This window comes from Hyaena hyaena, unplaced genomic scaffold, assembly GCF_003009895.1.
Source record: "Hyaena hyaena isolate Hyena2069 unplaced genomic scaffold, ASM300989v1 scaffold_871, whole genome shotgun sequence".
Lineage (NCBI taxonomy): Eukaryota > Metazoa > Chordata > Mammalia > Carnivora > Hyaenidae > Hyaena > Hyaena hyaena.
The window spans coordinates 744,744-759,938 of NW_024081500.1; the positions used below are offsets into that span (position 1 = coordinate 744,744).

General features: G+C 59.4%; 2 protein-coding genes across 5 annotated transcripts; one reads left to right on the plus strand and one right to left on the minus strand.

The window, feature by feature from the left end:
• Positions 1 to 815: 815 nt before the first annotated feature.
• On the minus strand, positions 816 to 10,242 carry SPACA6 (sperm acrosome associated 6). Of its 4 annotated transcripts, none has more exons than XM_039220181.1 (9): positions 9,924 to 10,242; positions 9,343 to 9,420; positions 3,267 to 3,335; positions 2,601 to 2,624; positions 2,181 to 2,258; positions 1,965 to 2,074; positions 1,404 to 1,560; positions 1,124 to 1,331; positions 816 to 918 (listed from the first exon to the last, which is right to left on the minus strand). In XM_039220181.1, the coding sequence occupies exons 1-9, from the start codon at positions 10,057 to 10,059 to the stop codon at positions 885 to 887; spliced, it is 894 nt and encodes a 297-aa protein (XP_039076112.1). In that variant the 5' UTR covers positions 10,060 to 10,242; the 3' UTR covers positions 816 to 884. The 4 variants fall into 4 exon arrangements, with proteins under 4 accessions (XP_039076112.1, XP_039076111.1, XP_039076110.1 ...); XM_039220180.1 differs by having other exon boundaries at positions 1,124 to 1,281; positions 1,981 to 2,074; positions 9,846 to 10,242; XM_039220179.1 differs by having other exon boundaries at positions 1,124 to 1,281; positions 9,846 to 10,242.
• A 657-nt stretch (positions 10,243 to 10,899) lies between these two features.
• On the plus strand, positions 10,900 to 14,212 carry LOC120222360 (basic proline-rich protein-like). Its single transcript, XM_039220159.1, has 3 exons — positions 10,900 to 10,960; positions 13,301 to 13,852; positions 14,145 to 14,212. The coding sequence occupies exons 1-3, from the start codon at positions 10,900 to 10,902 to the stop codon at positions 14,210 to 14,212; spliced, it is 681 nt and encodes a 226-aa protein (XP_039076090.1).
• Positions 14,213 to 15,195: the final 983 nt, after the last annotated feature.

Below are 15,195 nucleotides of genomic sequence, written 5' to 3' on the forward strand. Positions count from 1 at the left end.
CGGTCAGCCGGACCAGAACCTGGGGGATCTTGGAGGCCTTGACAAGGAACTGGATTCTGTCCCAATGGCAATAGGGAGCCAGTGAAGGCTCTTGAGCAGGAGTAACCCGATCTGACATACTTTATTTTTTTAAGTTTATTTATTTTGAGAGAGAGCATGAACAGGGGAGAGGAGCAGAGAGAGAGGGAGAGATAGAGAATCCCAAGCAGGCTCTGTGCTGTCAGAGCAGACCCTGATGTAGGGCTCGATCCCATGAACCGTGAGATCGTGATCTGAGTTGAAATCCAGGGTTGGACCCTGGCGCCCCTGACCTGACATACATTAAAATATTACTCTGGCTGCTAGGACGACAGACTGCAGCAGGACAAGGCCAAGTCGAGGCAGACGGGCGGGTGGGGACGCTGCTGCAGTGATCCAGGCAGGAGATGCCGGTGGCTGGGGCCACAGAGAGGGGGCAGCTTCACAAGATGTTTAAGTTAAAAAGGCTAAGGCATGGAAACAGAAGAGGAGGGGGAACTAAACACTTAGGTTTCTGGTTGAACAGATGGTGGTGCCTTTAGCAGAAAGCCTTGGGGAGGCACAGGCTTTCAAGAAGACATCAAGGAGTCTATGTGAGGGTGTCTTCTGCAGGCTGCAATGTCAGAGAGACTGCCAGAAATCCGCGGAGGGGTCTGGGCTTGCACCTAAAGCCCTTAGCACAGGCCCTTGCACTGTGACAGCTCTGCATATTACTGTCATTAGGGGCATATTCACCCGGGCGTATTTGGGATATGCTGCCTCTCCTGCTACCTGCATTAGTACTGATCACCTTCAAAGAGAGCTGAAATATATTCTTTATTTTAGGGATGAAAACAGGGTAAGGAGGTAAGAAAATGATACCTTTGTTAGTTGCTCCTGAAGTACCATCGAAAGAATATCCTGGGGAAACAAGGAGGTGTTTGTGTTGGGGACGAGATATCGGGGTCCCGGAAGCCTGGGTCCCAAAGGTGGATAAGTCTGCACTCTTGGATCTGAGGCAGGAGGGGGCGGGGGGCCTGGACTCCTGGGTACGTACGAGGGGGCTGGACACTCAGGTCTGAGAAAGGAGAGCGGATGCTGGCACTCCGGGGTGTCGGGGACTCACCACGCCAGAAGGGTCGCACTGGCTGATGCGATGGCCGCGAGGGCCGCGAGCAGGAACTGGTTGCCCGGCGTCAGAGCTTCGGGCCTGGCCAGCAGCTCGCTCAGGCTGGGCCTCCATGGCTCCAACTCCGTCTCCCGCGGCTTCCAGCGCAGCACTTTCTGAAGGGAGACCTGGAGCTCGATCTCCCCACGCGGGGGCGCACTGGTCACTGCGGGGGCGCGCACGTCAGTCGGGCGCGCGCCCCGCGCAGCCCCGCCCCCTCGGGCAGCCCCGCTCGCACCGTTAAGAAAGAAGTAGAGCCGCGCCACTGGGCGCTGGTCGTGCAGGACCGAGCAAGAGAACGTCCCGCTGTGCGTGGGCTGCACCGGCCGGATCCGCGCCAGGTATCCTTGGGCCCGCGGGATGTCTCGGAAGTAGGACTGGTCCTGCGTTCGGACCTGCGGGACGCCCGGGCTGAAGCGGCGGGAGGAGGGGAGCCCTGCCCAAACCCGGCTCAGGTTCCCTCTGCGGCGTCTCGCCAAACCAGAACGTTCGAGCCCCGCCCCCGAACTAGGCCACGCCTTCTCGAGCCTTGGCCCCACCCCTCGTCTATTATTAGCCGACTCCCCCTCCGCTTCAGGCCTCACCCCGCCCGCTGGGCGCCGTAGTCGTTCTCCGGCCCTAAATCCTTCCTTACACTTAAGCCACCTTCCCGAACCTTGACTCCACTTCTGCATCCTGGGACTGTCCCGTTGCACGAAGCCTCGAGTCCCACCCGCTGCGTCCTGACCCCCCCCCCCCATCCTCTAGAGAAGCATAACCCGCCTCCTAAGCCTCTCGCGTTGGCCCCGCTCCGACTCACACCTCCTCCTGCGAACCTCCAGGAATAGGTGATTTCCTCCTTAGGCAGCTGGAAGTTGACAGTGCAGGAGAACTTAGCCTGCTGACCCCGAGTCACCGTCAAGTCCTGAACTGAAGAACAGGGCCGCGTCACCACCCGGGCCCGCCCCCCCTTCCCGTCTCGGCTCCAGTTACCCCAGTTCGTCCCTTTCCCCTCCCTGCCAGGCCCCGCCCTCACCTGGGCAGTCCAGCGGGAGGTTGCAGGCCTTGGAGTAGCACCCGAAGCAGACGAAGCGCCGCGCGACATCCTGGAATCCTGCGGGACGGAGGCGCTGCACCCGGGCTCCGTCTGCGTTCCCCAGCCGGGGTCCCTTTGGCCCACCTAAGGTCTGTTAAGCCTCCGGGGCTCTACCGGCCTGACAGGCCCTGGGCGCCGCCTTCCCTGCGCTCCCTGGCTGCCTCCCAGCCCGCAGGACTCTTATTGGCTTGTTCTGGCTTTGAGACCCGCCTTATCTGAGGTTTGTGAGCAACACCTGGTTTAACTACTACTTCTCTCCAGGGCTCTGATTGGCCTCCCTCGGACCCGAAGCCCACCCCAGCTTTCGCTCCTGACCACCTCCCTTCCCCCTCAGTTCTGAGCTTTGAATGCAGTGCTTACCGCAGGGAGGGACGCAGGCCTGGGCTGTGGAGAAAGAGGAAACGTAACTAGCCTGGGGGGCCTGGAAGTGCCCATCTGGAGCTGCCCTAGGGGATGTTACTGGGCCAGCTGCTTTCCTCCTAGGGGCGGGGCCTGCAGCGCTGCCCACCGAGGGGGCGGAGCCAGTCTGCCACCGCCCGCCGAGAGGGTGGGGCCAGGCCTGCCGCATTCCACGGAGGTCAGGCCCAGGCCTGCTTCGCACCAAGGAGGTGGGGCCAACCCGGGTGTGTTCCACTGAGGTGCAGGGCCAGACCCAGGGCCATTGCTTCAGGGGACAGGGTCTAACTGGGGAGCTCAGAGCAGAGGTGTTGGCTAGGCTGGAATTCGCCCGCTGAGGGGTCCGCTTGGAAAGGAAACATCACAGAGTGCGCAGGCAGATGCAGGGGGAGGCCCAGGCCAATCTGGGACCGAACCATCCCAAGAAGGGTCCTTGCTGGAGAGGAAACCTTCCACTGAAGCGGGCACCACATCCCGAGTGGTCCTGGCAGGGGGAGAGGCTGTGACCGGAGTGACCACCGAAGGCAGCGGCTCAGAGGGTCTGGGCCAAAGGGAGAGGATGGCTGGCTCAGGAGTTTTATAGTCTTGTGTGTGCTGGGCCGTGAAGGAAGGAACTGGAGCCTCTTTTACCTCCTTTAAGCTCCATAATGACCTTCTGCATTTTCTTGGCAGCTTCAAGGAAAGCAACTTTAAAGGAGCCTGGAGAGTGGAAGGAGGCCTTGTAGTAAAGACCCTTCCCTTCCTCAGCCCCTCCCCACCCCCACATGTCTAGCACACCCCCTCTCTCACCTCCTCCCACCTGGTCTACCCAGAAGCCTGACAAATCCCAAATCTCCTTCCATCTGCCCCTGGACTATCTCTCCAGTGGAACCCCTCCTCTGTGTCTTCTGTGTTCATCATCTTGAGGAGAAAGGGGAAGATAAAGATCAAATTCCTCCCCAAGTCCTACCGGCCCTACATGGTCTGGCGTAGTTCCCTCTGGTTCTCTATTCCATCTTGCCCACCTATCATTTCCCCTAGTATGAAAATGACCATATTCTCTAGCACCTCAGGGCCTTTGCACGTTGGCTGGCTTCTGTCTCTAGCATATCTTTCCCTTTACTCCTATCCATCCTTCATCTCCGACCCCACATCATCTCCTTTGAGGTCTTCCCTGACCACAGATCTAATCTAATCCAGTTCCCTACTTTTGTCTCTCGAAGTGTTCCATTCATTCCATTCAGAGTTCTCAGTTTACAATGATATGTATTTATATAATTTATTTAATGTTTATTTTTGAGAGAGCATGAGCAGGGAAGGGGCGGGAGACACAGAATGTGGAGCAGGCTCCAGGCTCTGGGCTGTCAGCACAGAGCCTACCATGGAGCTCCGAATCACAAACTGCAAGACCATGACCTGAGCTGAAGTCAGACACTTAACCGACTGAGCCACCCAGGCACCCCCTTATATAATTTATATATACAGCAATTGTGTAAGTCTGTTTCTTAAGTGCATAAACATACTGTTCTTCACTCTTCAGTGCTGTAACCTCAGAACGCAGGGGAGGGCCCTGAGTCTTAGAAAGTGCTCAATAAGTATGTGTAGAATGAATTCCAGGATTGAGCTGGAATGGAGACCACAGCTGGTGGCCTGTGGCTCCAGTCCATCTCTTGCATGTGTTATCTTTGGACTGGAAATTATTTTTAAAAATTAACCAGTTGCCATCATATAAAATTTGGGAAAGTCACATGAAATGTTTGGCATTTCTTTTAAAAATTTTGGAAGGGCTGCAACACAGAGACTGTATTTTCGTGAGGCAGCGATTTAGCTAGAGCTTAGGGGCTGCCACCCCCTCTCCACAGGGCATGCACCGGACACTTCTCCGTGGTTTCCAGACTCTATTCATTTCTGCCCCTCTTTTACTTTTTATCTCTGTCCCTATGGGTGTTGGGAGTTTTGACCCTTGCAAAGGCCTCCAAACTGTAAGGATTGGTGGCTTTTCTCAAAGTGAATGGCTGGATTGGTGGATTGGTGGATGTGGCTTTGGAAATTAGGAATGTGGCAGGTGTTATGGACTGAATCGTATCCTTCCCAAATTCATATGTGGAAGCCCTAACCCCGAGCACCCCAGAATGTGATTGCACTTGGAGATACAGCCTTAAAGAGGTCATTAAGTTAAAATTAGGTCATTAGGGTGGACCTTGACCCACGACTGATTGCCTTATAAGAGGAGGAAACCTGGATCCAGACACACAGAGGGAAGACCATGTGAAGACACAGTGGAAGAGGCGATGGTCATCTACAAGCCAAAGAGAGGCCTCGGAAGGACCCAACCCTGCTCACCCTGATGCCTTGATCTTGGACTTCCAGCCTCCAGAATTGTGAACAAATACCTTTCTGTTATTTAAGCTACCCAGTTTATGGCACTTTGTTATAGCAACCCTAGCAAGCTAATACACAGGGATTGCTAGTTGCCTCCAAATATCTCTTTAGTAATGTCACACTGCATTTCAGCTGGGAAAGCACCCCTGGCTCCTGCCAAGCACCCAGCTAAAAGACTAGATTTCTCAATATTCCCTTGTAGCCTGTTGTTGTGGCCATGTGACCCCGTTGTGGTCGTATAACCAAGTTCATAGGAAACAGTCTTAAAAGAGACATGGCACCTTCTTATTGATCCCTCCTCTTCCTCCATCTTGCTGCCTGAAGCTTGGATTGGATGGCCAGAGCTCTACAGTCTTGTAGAACTATGAAGATAAGGGCTACATCCTAGGATGGTAAAGCAGGCAGCTGGAAGGGGTTTGGGTCCCCAAGGAGATGAAATGGTGCTGCCACACTGAAGCGCCTACCTCCAGACTTCTCTTACATGGGAGAAATAAACTTCTAGCTTGTTTAAGCTGCTACACATTCCTCTGTGGCTTTTTTTTTTTTTTTTTTTTTAATAAAGTAGGCTTCATACCCAGCACAGAGCCCAACACAGGGCTTGAACTCACAATCCTGAGCTCAAGACCTGAGCTGAAGTCAAGAATTGGACCCTTAACCAACTGAGCCACCCAAGCGCCCTGTGCCTCTGTGATTTAAAACCGATCAGAAAGGGAAGGAATGGAGGATATTGGCAAGAGTGGCTGATGTGATGACCCTTGGGTGTAAACTGGAGAGCGCGGGCACTGAAGCCCGGAGGTGGGTTCAGAATGAGGGGTCAAGAACTTAGGTGTCTCTCCTTGGCCACAGGGCAGACATGTGGTCTGGAGATGGCAGGATGATCAGGATGTGGTCAGAGTGGGGTGCTCAAATGAGAATGAGAGGTCAGGATGTTGGTGGAGTCATCCAAGGAGTATCTTTGGGCCAAACCAAGTGACTCACAGGGAGGATGAGTGTGGGATATACCAAGTGAGCCACGCCCGGGGTATGTGTGTGCTGTGTCAAGTAAATCATGGGAATAAAAGAGGGAGAGAGTGAAATGTCCGGAGGCAGAGGGGTGGAGGCTGTATCAAGTGAACCACAAGGGGGCGTGAGTGGGTGTTGTAAAGTCTCCCCAAAAGAAGTGTGCGTGTGTGTGTGTGTGTGTGTGCGTGTGTGTGTGTGTGTAAAGTGCCTATCATTAGGAACTGTTTCAGACCATCCGGGTTGGAGTCCTGGCTCACCCGTCTGTCTCGTATCTGAGATCTCCATTTCCAGTCCTCTTCCTTATGAGACCTTGGCCAAATATTTAACTTTCCTGATCCTCAGTTTGCAAGATGGGGACAATATCAGCGTCTGCCTCTTAGGGCTGGGTTGGAGGGGGAGGGGCGAGATTTAATGCCATACGATATAAATGCAGCCCCATGCCAAACTATGTGCCATTTAATGGCTGCACAAGAGAATGTCTGTAAGCGCTTTGGATGGTACATAGTGAGTGTTACAGATGGGTCAGTTGCTAGTATTTACCATCTCCAAGTTTGCGATGGGGAAACTGAGGCACAGAGAAGTTAGGAAGGTGGCCCAGGGTCACACAGCTAGACTTCAACCCAGGTGGTTGAGCTCCATGACCTCTGGCAAACCTCCCTTCTCTATACCATACCGTCCACTCCCTGGTTTTTATACACAAACAGTACCACCTGCCACCACCGAGAGCCTCTCGGAGTCGGTGTGTCCACCTCTTGGGCCCTCCATCCGCAAGACCTGGGAGATGCCCTTCCCATCCCCCCCTCCCCCCACCCCCGTCATCCCACACACGCCCAATCCAGACATCTCCTGGGTCCTTCTTTTCTGTCCAGCTGGGCCCCAGCTTCCCCATCTGGAAAACGGGGCTACAAAACCCCACCTCTCAGGACTGGTCTATCTTTTAGGAGGATAATTAACATGTAGCTGCAGACACAGCCTCTCCCATGTTCGGGGCAGGTCTGGCACATAGTCACATCCTTGACCTTCCTACTCTTCCACGCTCACGCTTGCCCCGCAGCTCAGCCATCATCTGGCCCACCTGGCCCACTGCGGCCGGTCCAAACGACCACTGACCTTCTCCTCCCTGGTTTCCCTGCTTTTGCCCTTGGTCTGCATGGCCTCAGTCAGATACTGTCTTCTTTCTTTCTCCCTAAAGTCCTCCAGTGTGGCTCCCGCCTCAAGAGCAAAAGCTGCAGTCAGTTCAAGGGCCCACAAGAACGGTTCCCAAAGTGTGTTCCCGGAGCATCATCTGGGAACCTATTAGAAATATCTGCTTCCTGGCCCTACCTCAGACCTACTGGTCGGAAATGGAGGGTGGGGCCCAGGCGGCTGCATTTTAACCAGCTTCCAGGTGATTCTGACATCCATGGGAGCTTGAGAACCACTAGCCTGGAGGTCCTATGGCATGTGGTTCTTTGAAGCCTCTGATTTCATCCCCTCTTGCTTCCCCCCCCCCCCCACTTGAGCGCCTTCCGCTAGCTCCTCCCCCAGATCATGGCTGGCTGCATGGCTCCCGTCTTTGCTCTGTTGGATCTTCTCATCTGCAACAACCTTGACCAACCAATTTAAAATAATCACCCCAGGAGGCCCGGGGCGCCTGGGTGGCTCAGTTGGGTTTCGTGTCCGACATCGGGACACAGTCATGATCTATCTCACAGTTCACCCGCGAGCCCCGCGTCAGGCTCTGTGCTGACAGCTCAGAGCCTGGAGCCTGTTTCGGGTCCTGTGTCTCCCTCTCTCTCTGCCCCTCCCCTGCTCATGCTCTGTCTCTCTCTCAAAAATCAATAAAAACGTTTTTAAAATTTTAAAATGATCATCCCATGGGGCACCCTGTTCCCTTTCTGTACTGTTTTCCTCCACATCCCGGATTACCAACTGACACACTATAGTATTTCATTGATTCTGTTTATTGTCTGTCCCTCCCACTGCCCCCAATACAAACAACCAACCTGAGGGCTAATGGTTTGGAGTTTTGGTCACAGCTAAGTCCCCAGCCTTGTTTCTGGAAAACTCAGTAGATACCTGTGGATCGTACTGCACCAGCTTCTCCCGGCCTCCAGTCCGTCCTCCAGAAGCTCTTTCTACTCCCAGAGCTGAGCCTGCCCTTCCCCCACTCATAGCCCTGCTCCTTCAGGACAGTGTCAAGTCTCCCTGACCTTGAGGCTAAGCCCTGGGCCCATGAGTCTGGCTGCCTCCCCGGGATCCCTCACCGTCACTCCAGCCTAGCCCAGCTCACCAGCTACTCCCACTCCTGTTCTTTCTCCCAGACTCCCCGTCTCCAGGGAGGACCTAGCGCCCACCCTCGCGTGGGGGCCCAGGGTGCTGCCCGTTACCCTCCAACTCCCCAAACAGCCCCATCAGACCCACCTCCTGTCCCTCTGGCTCTGGACTCTCATCTTCATCCATGTCATCTTCTGCACCTTCACAGCCCTGCCCGGCTCAGGCCTCCCTCACCCCAGCCTCCACCCAGGCCTCCCAGCCTCCACTGTCTCCTCGCTCCCGTCCGTCCACACACAGCTCTAGGGGGAGGTCTCCTACATGCAGAACCGGACTTCGTCCTGCTCTTTTCAAAAACTCCTGTGACGCGGTGGTCTACGTGGGGCAGAAAAGGTGTTTCCTGGAGTCCCGAGTCCCACCCCAGCTCTGAGTCACTGAGGCCTCTCTTTGGGGCCCAGATTTGGGGGATCTGTACCTGAAGTCTTCTCCGTGCTGACTCCCTCCCCAGACACCCCCTGGGTGGACAGGAACCTCCCATCTTTCAGGATCATTGTCAGAAAGCTTGGTGGGCAAGAGCAGAAAACAAAGGCCTAACTGCAGATGTAGAAATAAACCCCGAGCCCTGGACCTCCAACGGGCCAGGCTAGGCTGCAAACGGCACTCCGGCCTCCCTCCTCTCTCCCACTCTTGAGGTCTGTCTGGTCAGGAGGCTTCTCTCGCTCACCACCCTGCACAGCCATCAGGGAAGCAAAGAAATTGTCCCATCTTACAGGTGGGTATGTTGAGGCCCTGAGGGAGGCAGCAGCCCATCCAGAACCTCATAGCCAGGAAGAAGGGGAGCCACACCACCAGGTCAGAACTCATGTCTGCCTGTTCCCAACTGGGCTTCAGACTCTAGGTCATTTCTGCACTATTCTTTCACCTCCCTGCCCGCATCCGCCCATCCCTTCTTCCCGACACGTGACCAAGCTCACTCAGCTTACTAGCACCGCCTCAGGATCTGCCACATTCTGGGTCCCCTTCCCCCACACACGTCCACCTCCTGGGGGCTTCCAACCCACGTCCGCCGAACCATCCCCAGCCCACTCACCCTGGGCAACAGCTATCTCCTGGAGAGAGTGGGTCATCTGGGTGAAGGCGTCACGCAGGTGGCTTCTCTCATCGTAGTCTGGGAGTGAGGGTGGAGGGCAGAGGCTGGGAAAGCAGTGCCCTCGACACCACGTCCACAGTGTGGACATTCTCTGTCCCTCTAAGACACCTTCTGCCTCCAAGTCTCTGTCCACACTCCACTGCTGTCCGCCATCTCTGAGTCTGTCCCCACCCAGAGTCTGTCCCCCCACATCTCTATTCTCCCCTCTCTGAGTCTATTCCCCATCTCTGTTCCCCCTCCCGGTCTGTCCCCCATCTCTATCCCACCTCCTGAGTCCGTCCCCTCAAATGTCTATCCGCCCCCAAGTCCGTCCCTCACTCCCTGCCCTAAGTCTCCCCCACCGTCCCTTCTGTGTGTGAATCTCAGCAGTTCTCAAGGCGCTGGGTCCCTCTCTGCACGGCCCCCCCCCCCGGACCCTGGCGGACAGTGGCAGGTCTCCTCACTGATTTCGGTGTCCGCGAGGTCTGCAAAGGCGCTGCTGAATGCCTCCTGACACGCCTCCAGCTGGGGGCCCTGCGTACCCACAAAGATCTGGCAGATGCGGGTGCGCTCCTTATAGGACGTGAAGCAGATGAGACAGGCCCAGGCAGGGGCCCTGAAGACCGTGAGGGCCACCAGGGCAGATGGGACAGCGCTGTCTCGGGCCAGCAGGGCCATAGCGGAGCGTCTAGGCCCAGGGAGAAGCTGGTGACCTTTGTGAGGTCACCACGGGGTGGGGGAGGGGCACGTGGTATAGGGTCAGAGGTCGGATTTCTGTGGCTGGTCAAATGTCAAGCTCTGGGTTTTCACGGAGAAAGGGTGTGAGCGGTCAGGGGTCAGGCGGGCAATCCCCAGACTCGTGGTCGGTCCGGACGCCAGGCTCCCAAGAACCTCACCTGTGACCCTGGATGTCCTCACAGGTTAAAGGGTCTCAGGGACCCAGAGGCCGGCAGTGTAGGTGTGTGGTGGCCCAACAGGGCCTGGGGTGGGGTGGGGGTGGGGGGTCAGAGTGGAGATGGCACAGAGATACCGGGAGACCCTGAGAGACAGAAGCTGAGACACGGAGGGATACCAGACAACACAATAAGAGAGAGAGAGAGATGGAGAGAGTCTGAGGGGCTGCTGTGTAGACACACAGAAGTCCAGAGACACAGTGGAGACGGACAGACAGAGAAAGTGAAATAGAGGTTTCTTGGCGGGAAAGCAACTCCTTGAGGGAAAGGGGAGGAGGAAACGGAAGAGGGAGGACGGGAGAGACAGCCGGGCTCCTCCTCCCAGGGTCCCCCCGGCCTGGGGCAGCGCTCAGGGGCTGGGGTCCCCGCCGGGCGTCCCGTGCAGGGCGCAGCCTGGGGAAAGCTAGGAGGCCGTATAGTGATCTCCGTGGGTGTCCTCCTCAACTATACAACCTCCTACCTCAGCCCGGGGGGCGCGGCAGGTGGACAGACAGACGGATGGACGGACAGATGGGGGCCAGGAGGACCAGGGAGGGCGGGGAGGGCCGGGAAGACCCCAGCCGCGATGGTGAGCCCCCGACACGGACCCACAGACTCGAGCTTGTGTGCGGCGAAGGCCCCGCAAGGTCGGTTCTACGGGTGGGTGCCAGGCCCCAGGAATCCGGGCCCCCGGCCCCCTCCTCCCTCAGACCCGGGAGTCCAGCCAGGCCTGCCCCCCGGGGGAGGGCACAGCCTGGTTCCCGGATGCGGAGTCAGAGGGAGCCTCACCTGTGTTGCAGTGGGGCCCTTTGGGCAAGCAGCTCCCTACCTACCTGTCAGATTCTGGAATCCAGGGCTAGGGCGGAGGCGGGGGTATGAAACCTGCCACCCGCTCTGGATATTTCCTCCCCTCTCTCAGGTCTTCTTCTGGCCTCCCGTCATTGTCATTTGTAACGGTGACAGCTATGCCCCCCAGCACTAACACTGCCCGGGGCTAGCAAGGTGCTGGCAGCCCCCCCCCCCCCATTGGGCAGGTGAGACGGCCGAGGGGAGAGGCTTGGCCGGAGCAAGTGGGAGGGGCTGGGCCTGGTGGGCTGCGCGGGCCCCCAGCCTCCCCACCCCGGGGTAGCAGTCCGTGCACCTGCGGGCGGCAGGTCGGTCCCTCCGTCCGGTGCTGTCTGTCCCACGCTCTGTTTCCAGCTTTCTGGCCCTCTCCTCCCGCGCCTCTTCCTGCTGCGCCCGGCGCCCGAGTCCGCTCCCGGCTTACCTGGGCTCCACCTCCGCCTGCGTCTGGGCCTCCGGCTCTGCATTGCTCACTCCCCGCTCGCGGCCTCCTCTCTCTCGGCCTCGGCGCTCTCCCTCACAGATGGCCTCTCCCTCTCTTCTCCTTCCTTATTCTTTTTCCTTCCCTTCTGTCTTTCTTCCTCCCTTGTCCTCCTCCCTCCCTCTCTCTTTGTCTCTCATGCTCTCAGTCTCTTTCTTCCTTAATGTCTCTGTCTCTGCCCCTCTCCCTTCTCCTCTCCCTCTCTCTCCATCTCTCATCTCTGTCTCCCTCTGCCTCTTTCCTCCGTTCCCTCCCACCCCCCCTTCTTTCTCCCTCCCTTCTCCTTCGCCCCCTCTGCCTCTCTCTGCGCCTCTCTCTCTCTCTCTCTCTCTGTCTTTCTCCTTCCCTCTCTCCCTCCCCCTCGCAGAGCCCGGAGCCAGGTCTGGAGCTGGGGGTGGGGTGGGGGTGGTTTGAGAAGGGGCCCAGGGCTGGGGTAGCGACCTGCTGAGGAGGGGGAGGAGAGGCGGGAAGGGGGCGGAGGAGGAAAGGAGATGGGGGGCCAGAGTCGGGTCCTCATACCCCTTCCCTCCTTCCCAACCTCCCAGACCCTCAGGCGGGGGCGAGAGTCAGGCCAAGGTGGGGAGGAAGGGGAAGGGAGGAGGCTGCCCCCGCCCCCCCCCCAACCTGGCCCGGAGCCCAGGCCGGGTTCCCAGCATGCCCCGGGGCTGCCTGGGGCCTGAGGAGGGGGTGAGAGGGGAGCTGAGAATCTTAAAGATTTGCAGGACCCTAGCATCTCCCCACTCCCCCCCAAAATTTCTCGTTGTGGAAACTGAGACCCAGAGAGAACCGTCAGGACTTGTTCAAGGTCACCGGACCCGGCGCCGATGGAGACACGAACTCCCTGGGCCCATAGGCCCGATTTGGGGAAGGGGTTGGCGCTGGACTTCCCTCAGGTCTGGGTCCCCCTCCCCCTCTCTGCAGACCCTGGGGAGCCCCCAAGGGTCAGAGAGCAGACCCAAACAGTCTGGCACCATGGCAACCAGCTGGCCCCGCCCCCTTAACCCCCAGAGGGCTGGGATCCAGCTGGGGCTTAGAGAGGAGGTGGGGACGCCTGGGTTCGGGGGAGGAAGGGGCAAGGGGCCCGGACTCTGCCGTTTTGTGCAGGGTGGGGGCTGGGCTGTGGACTCCCAGGTCTGAGGGAAAAAGAGGCCCGAGGCCCAGTCTCTCTCGGGTCCTGGGGTAAAGAGGGCTAAGGGTTCGGATTCTGGAATTCTGGGGGAGGGGGCTGGGTTGCGGACTCCCAGGTCTGAGGGAGGAGGGGGCTGGGGCCTGGAATCCCAGGTCCCCAAGGGAGCCTGGATGCTGGGCCTCTCCTCCGCCAGACATCCCCTGCCCCCGCCGCTGACCCTGGCCTGTCTGGCAGCCCAGACAACCTCCCCCCCTCCTCCGCCCCCACCTCGCACGGCTCACCCTTGACCCCTCAAAGCCCCGCAGCCCCTTCCCTGCCCCTCCCCCTCCCCTCCAGCCAGACGTTAACCCTTCCGCTGCCAGAGGCACCTCCAAAGCCAACCTCTCTCCCTCCACCTCCCCTGAGGGCTCGGGCGGGCATCTTGCCCCAGCGTCCTCCAGCCTCCGCATCCAGCTACCCCGACCCCATCTCTCTCCTCCTCTGGAATCCAGGAGGCGTTCCCCGCCCTCTCCTCCTCTGGACCCCGGAATCCAGGCCCCCAGCCCCCTCCTCCGAGGATTCAGGAGCCCGGGTCCCCAGCCCCCTCTTCCTCCAAGAACCCAGAAACCCAGGCCGCCGCGGCCTCCTCCTTCTGGGACCCCGGGTCCGGGCCCCACTGCCCTCCCCACCCCCCGCCCCACCCCCAGCCCGCTTTCCGCAGACTCACGGCTCCGCCGCTCCCGCGTCGGAGGGCAGGGGCTCCCCGGCCAGCCCCCAGGCCGCGCCGAGCCGGGCCCGCCGCCGCCGCCGCCCGCTCTCCATCCTCTCCCCGCCTCCGTCGCCCGACGGCCTCTCCCCTTCCTCCCGGCGGCCCCGCCATCCTCCTTCCCTCCTCCCGACTCCCTCCGGTCCGCGTCTACGCCCGGGACCCCGCGGGCCGGCCCCCTCCCCGGGCGCCCCCGCCCCGGCCCCTCCCCGCCGCCGGCCGGGCCCGGCCTGCCTCCCCCGGCCCCGGAGCTGGCCCCGGTCCAGGGGAAAAAATTCCATCCAGCCCCGGGGAGGAGGCGCGGGCGGGGGAGGGAGCGCGCGGGGAGGCCGGCCGGGAGCGTGACGCAGGGCGGAGGGAAGGGACAAAAGGGGCCGGGGCGGCGGGGCGCCGCGCTCCACTTCTCCCTCCCTCCGCCTCCCGCGGCCGGCCCGGCTCTCCCCTCTCCGCCTTCTCCCGCGCCCTCCACCTCTGCGCCCTCGCCTGCACGCCGCGGCCGCCGCCGCCTGCGCGGTGCATTCTCCTGCCGGTCTCTCCGTCTGTGTCTCCCCCCTTCCTCCTCCCGCCCCCCCCCACCCCGCCCCAGCGGGGTCCGCTCCCCTCCTCGCTCTCCCCCCCTTCCTGCCCTCCCAGCCTCCTTCCCCTCCCTCCGCTTCGCCGCCACCCGCCCCCCGCCCCCCGCACTGGGGCCCCAAAGGTGAATCAAACCCATAGCTGCCCTTGCCGACGGAGCTCACAGTCTGATGGAAGAGACAGCCCTAGACGCAGACAGTTCCAATCCGGGGCGATCGGGGTATGACAGAGCCCGAGGCCAGCGGCTGTGGGAGCCCCGGGGCGGAAGGAACCCTTTCGGCTGGAGACGGCCGAAGGGACCTCCGAGAACCGGGAGAAGTTAGATCTGGATGGCCGAGAGGGGGACTGGCCGCAGCAAGGGCGTTCCAGGCAGGGGCTCAAAGGCGGGGAAGCGGGCGCGATTCCGGGAGGACCGCCAGGCGGAGTCGGCCTGGAGCCTTAGAGGACAGGAGCCGAGGAGCTCCGGGGATGCGGCTGAGGCGGTGGGCGGGGCCAGGCTCGTGAGGCTGGGAACTTTCTCCTAGGGGTGACCGGGAGCCGTGGAGGGTTGTGGTCAGATCTGGGCGTCAGAGAGACCCCTCTGGGGCCCTGTGGGGGATGGGTGGAGGGGGAGGATGCCCGAGCCGGGGCTGGGACCCTGCAGACAGAAAGGAGAGGGTGGGGCAGAGAATGTGTGGGGGCAGGAGGGACTGGGCACTGACCGACTGTGGGGGTGACGAGGAATGAGGGGGTGAAGAAGATACAGCCACCAGGAGTCTGGCCCAGGAGCTGAGGGGACAGAAGTTGTTTCCAACTGGGAACCCGTAGGAATTGGGGACAGGAGAAGATAGATGCTATGCGCAGCTTTGAACTTGGTGGACGTTTGGCCTAGGGGACATTTAGGGAACACATTCAGGCAGCATTGGGTATACGATTCTAGGGCTCCAACAGTGAAAACTGCATTTCCCTTCCACCCTGTCCCCCAGACACCCAGTACTTGCCGGAGACAGCTTATGCTTACCAATTTCTTGTGCGTCTTTTCAGCCGAATTCTATGTATCTATGCACATATGTTATGCCACCCTTTTCTCTTTTTTTGTCCCCACCGGGGATCACATTGTCCTACACTTTGC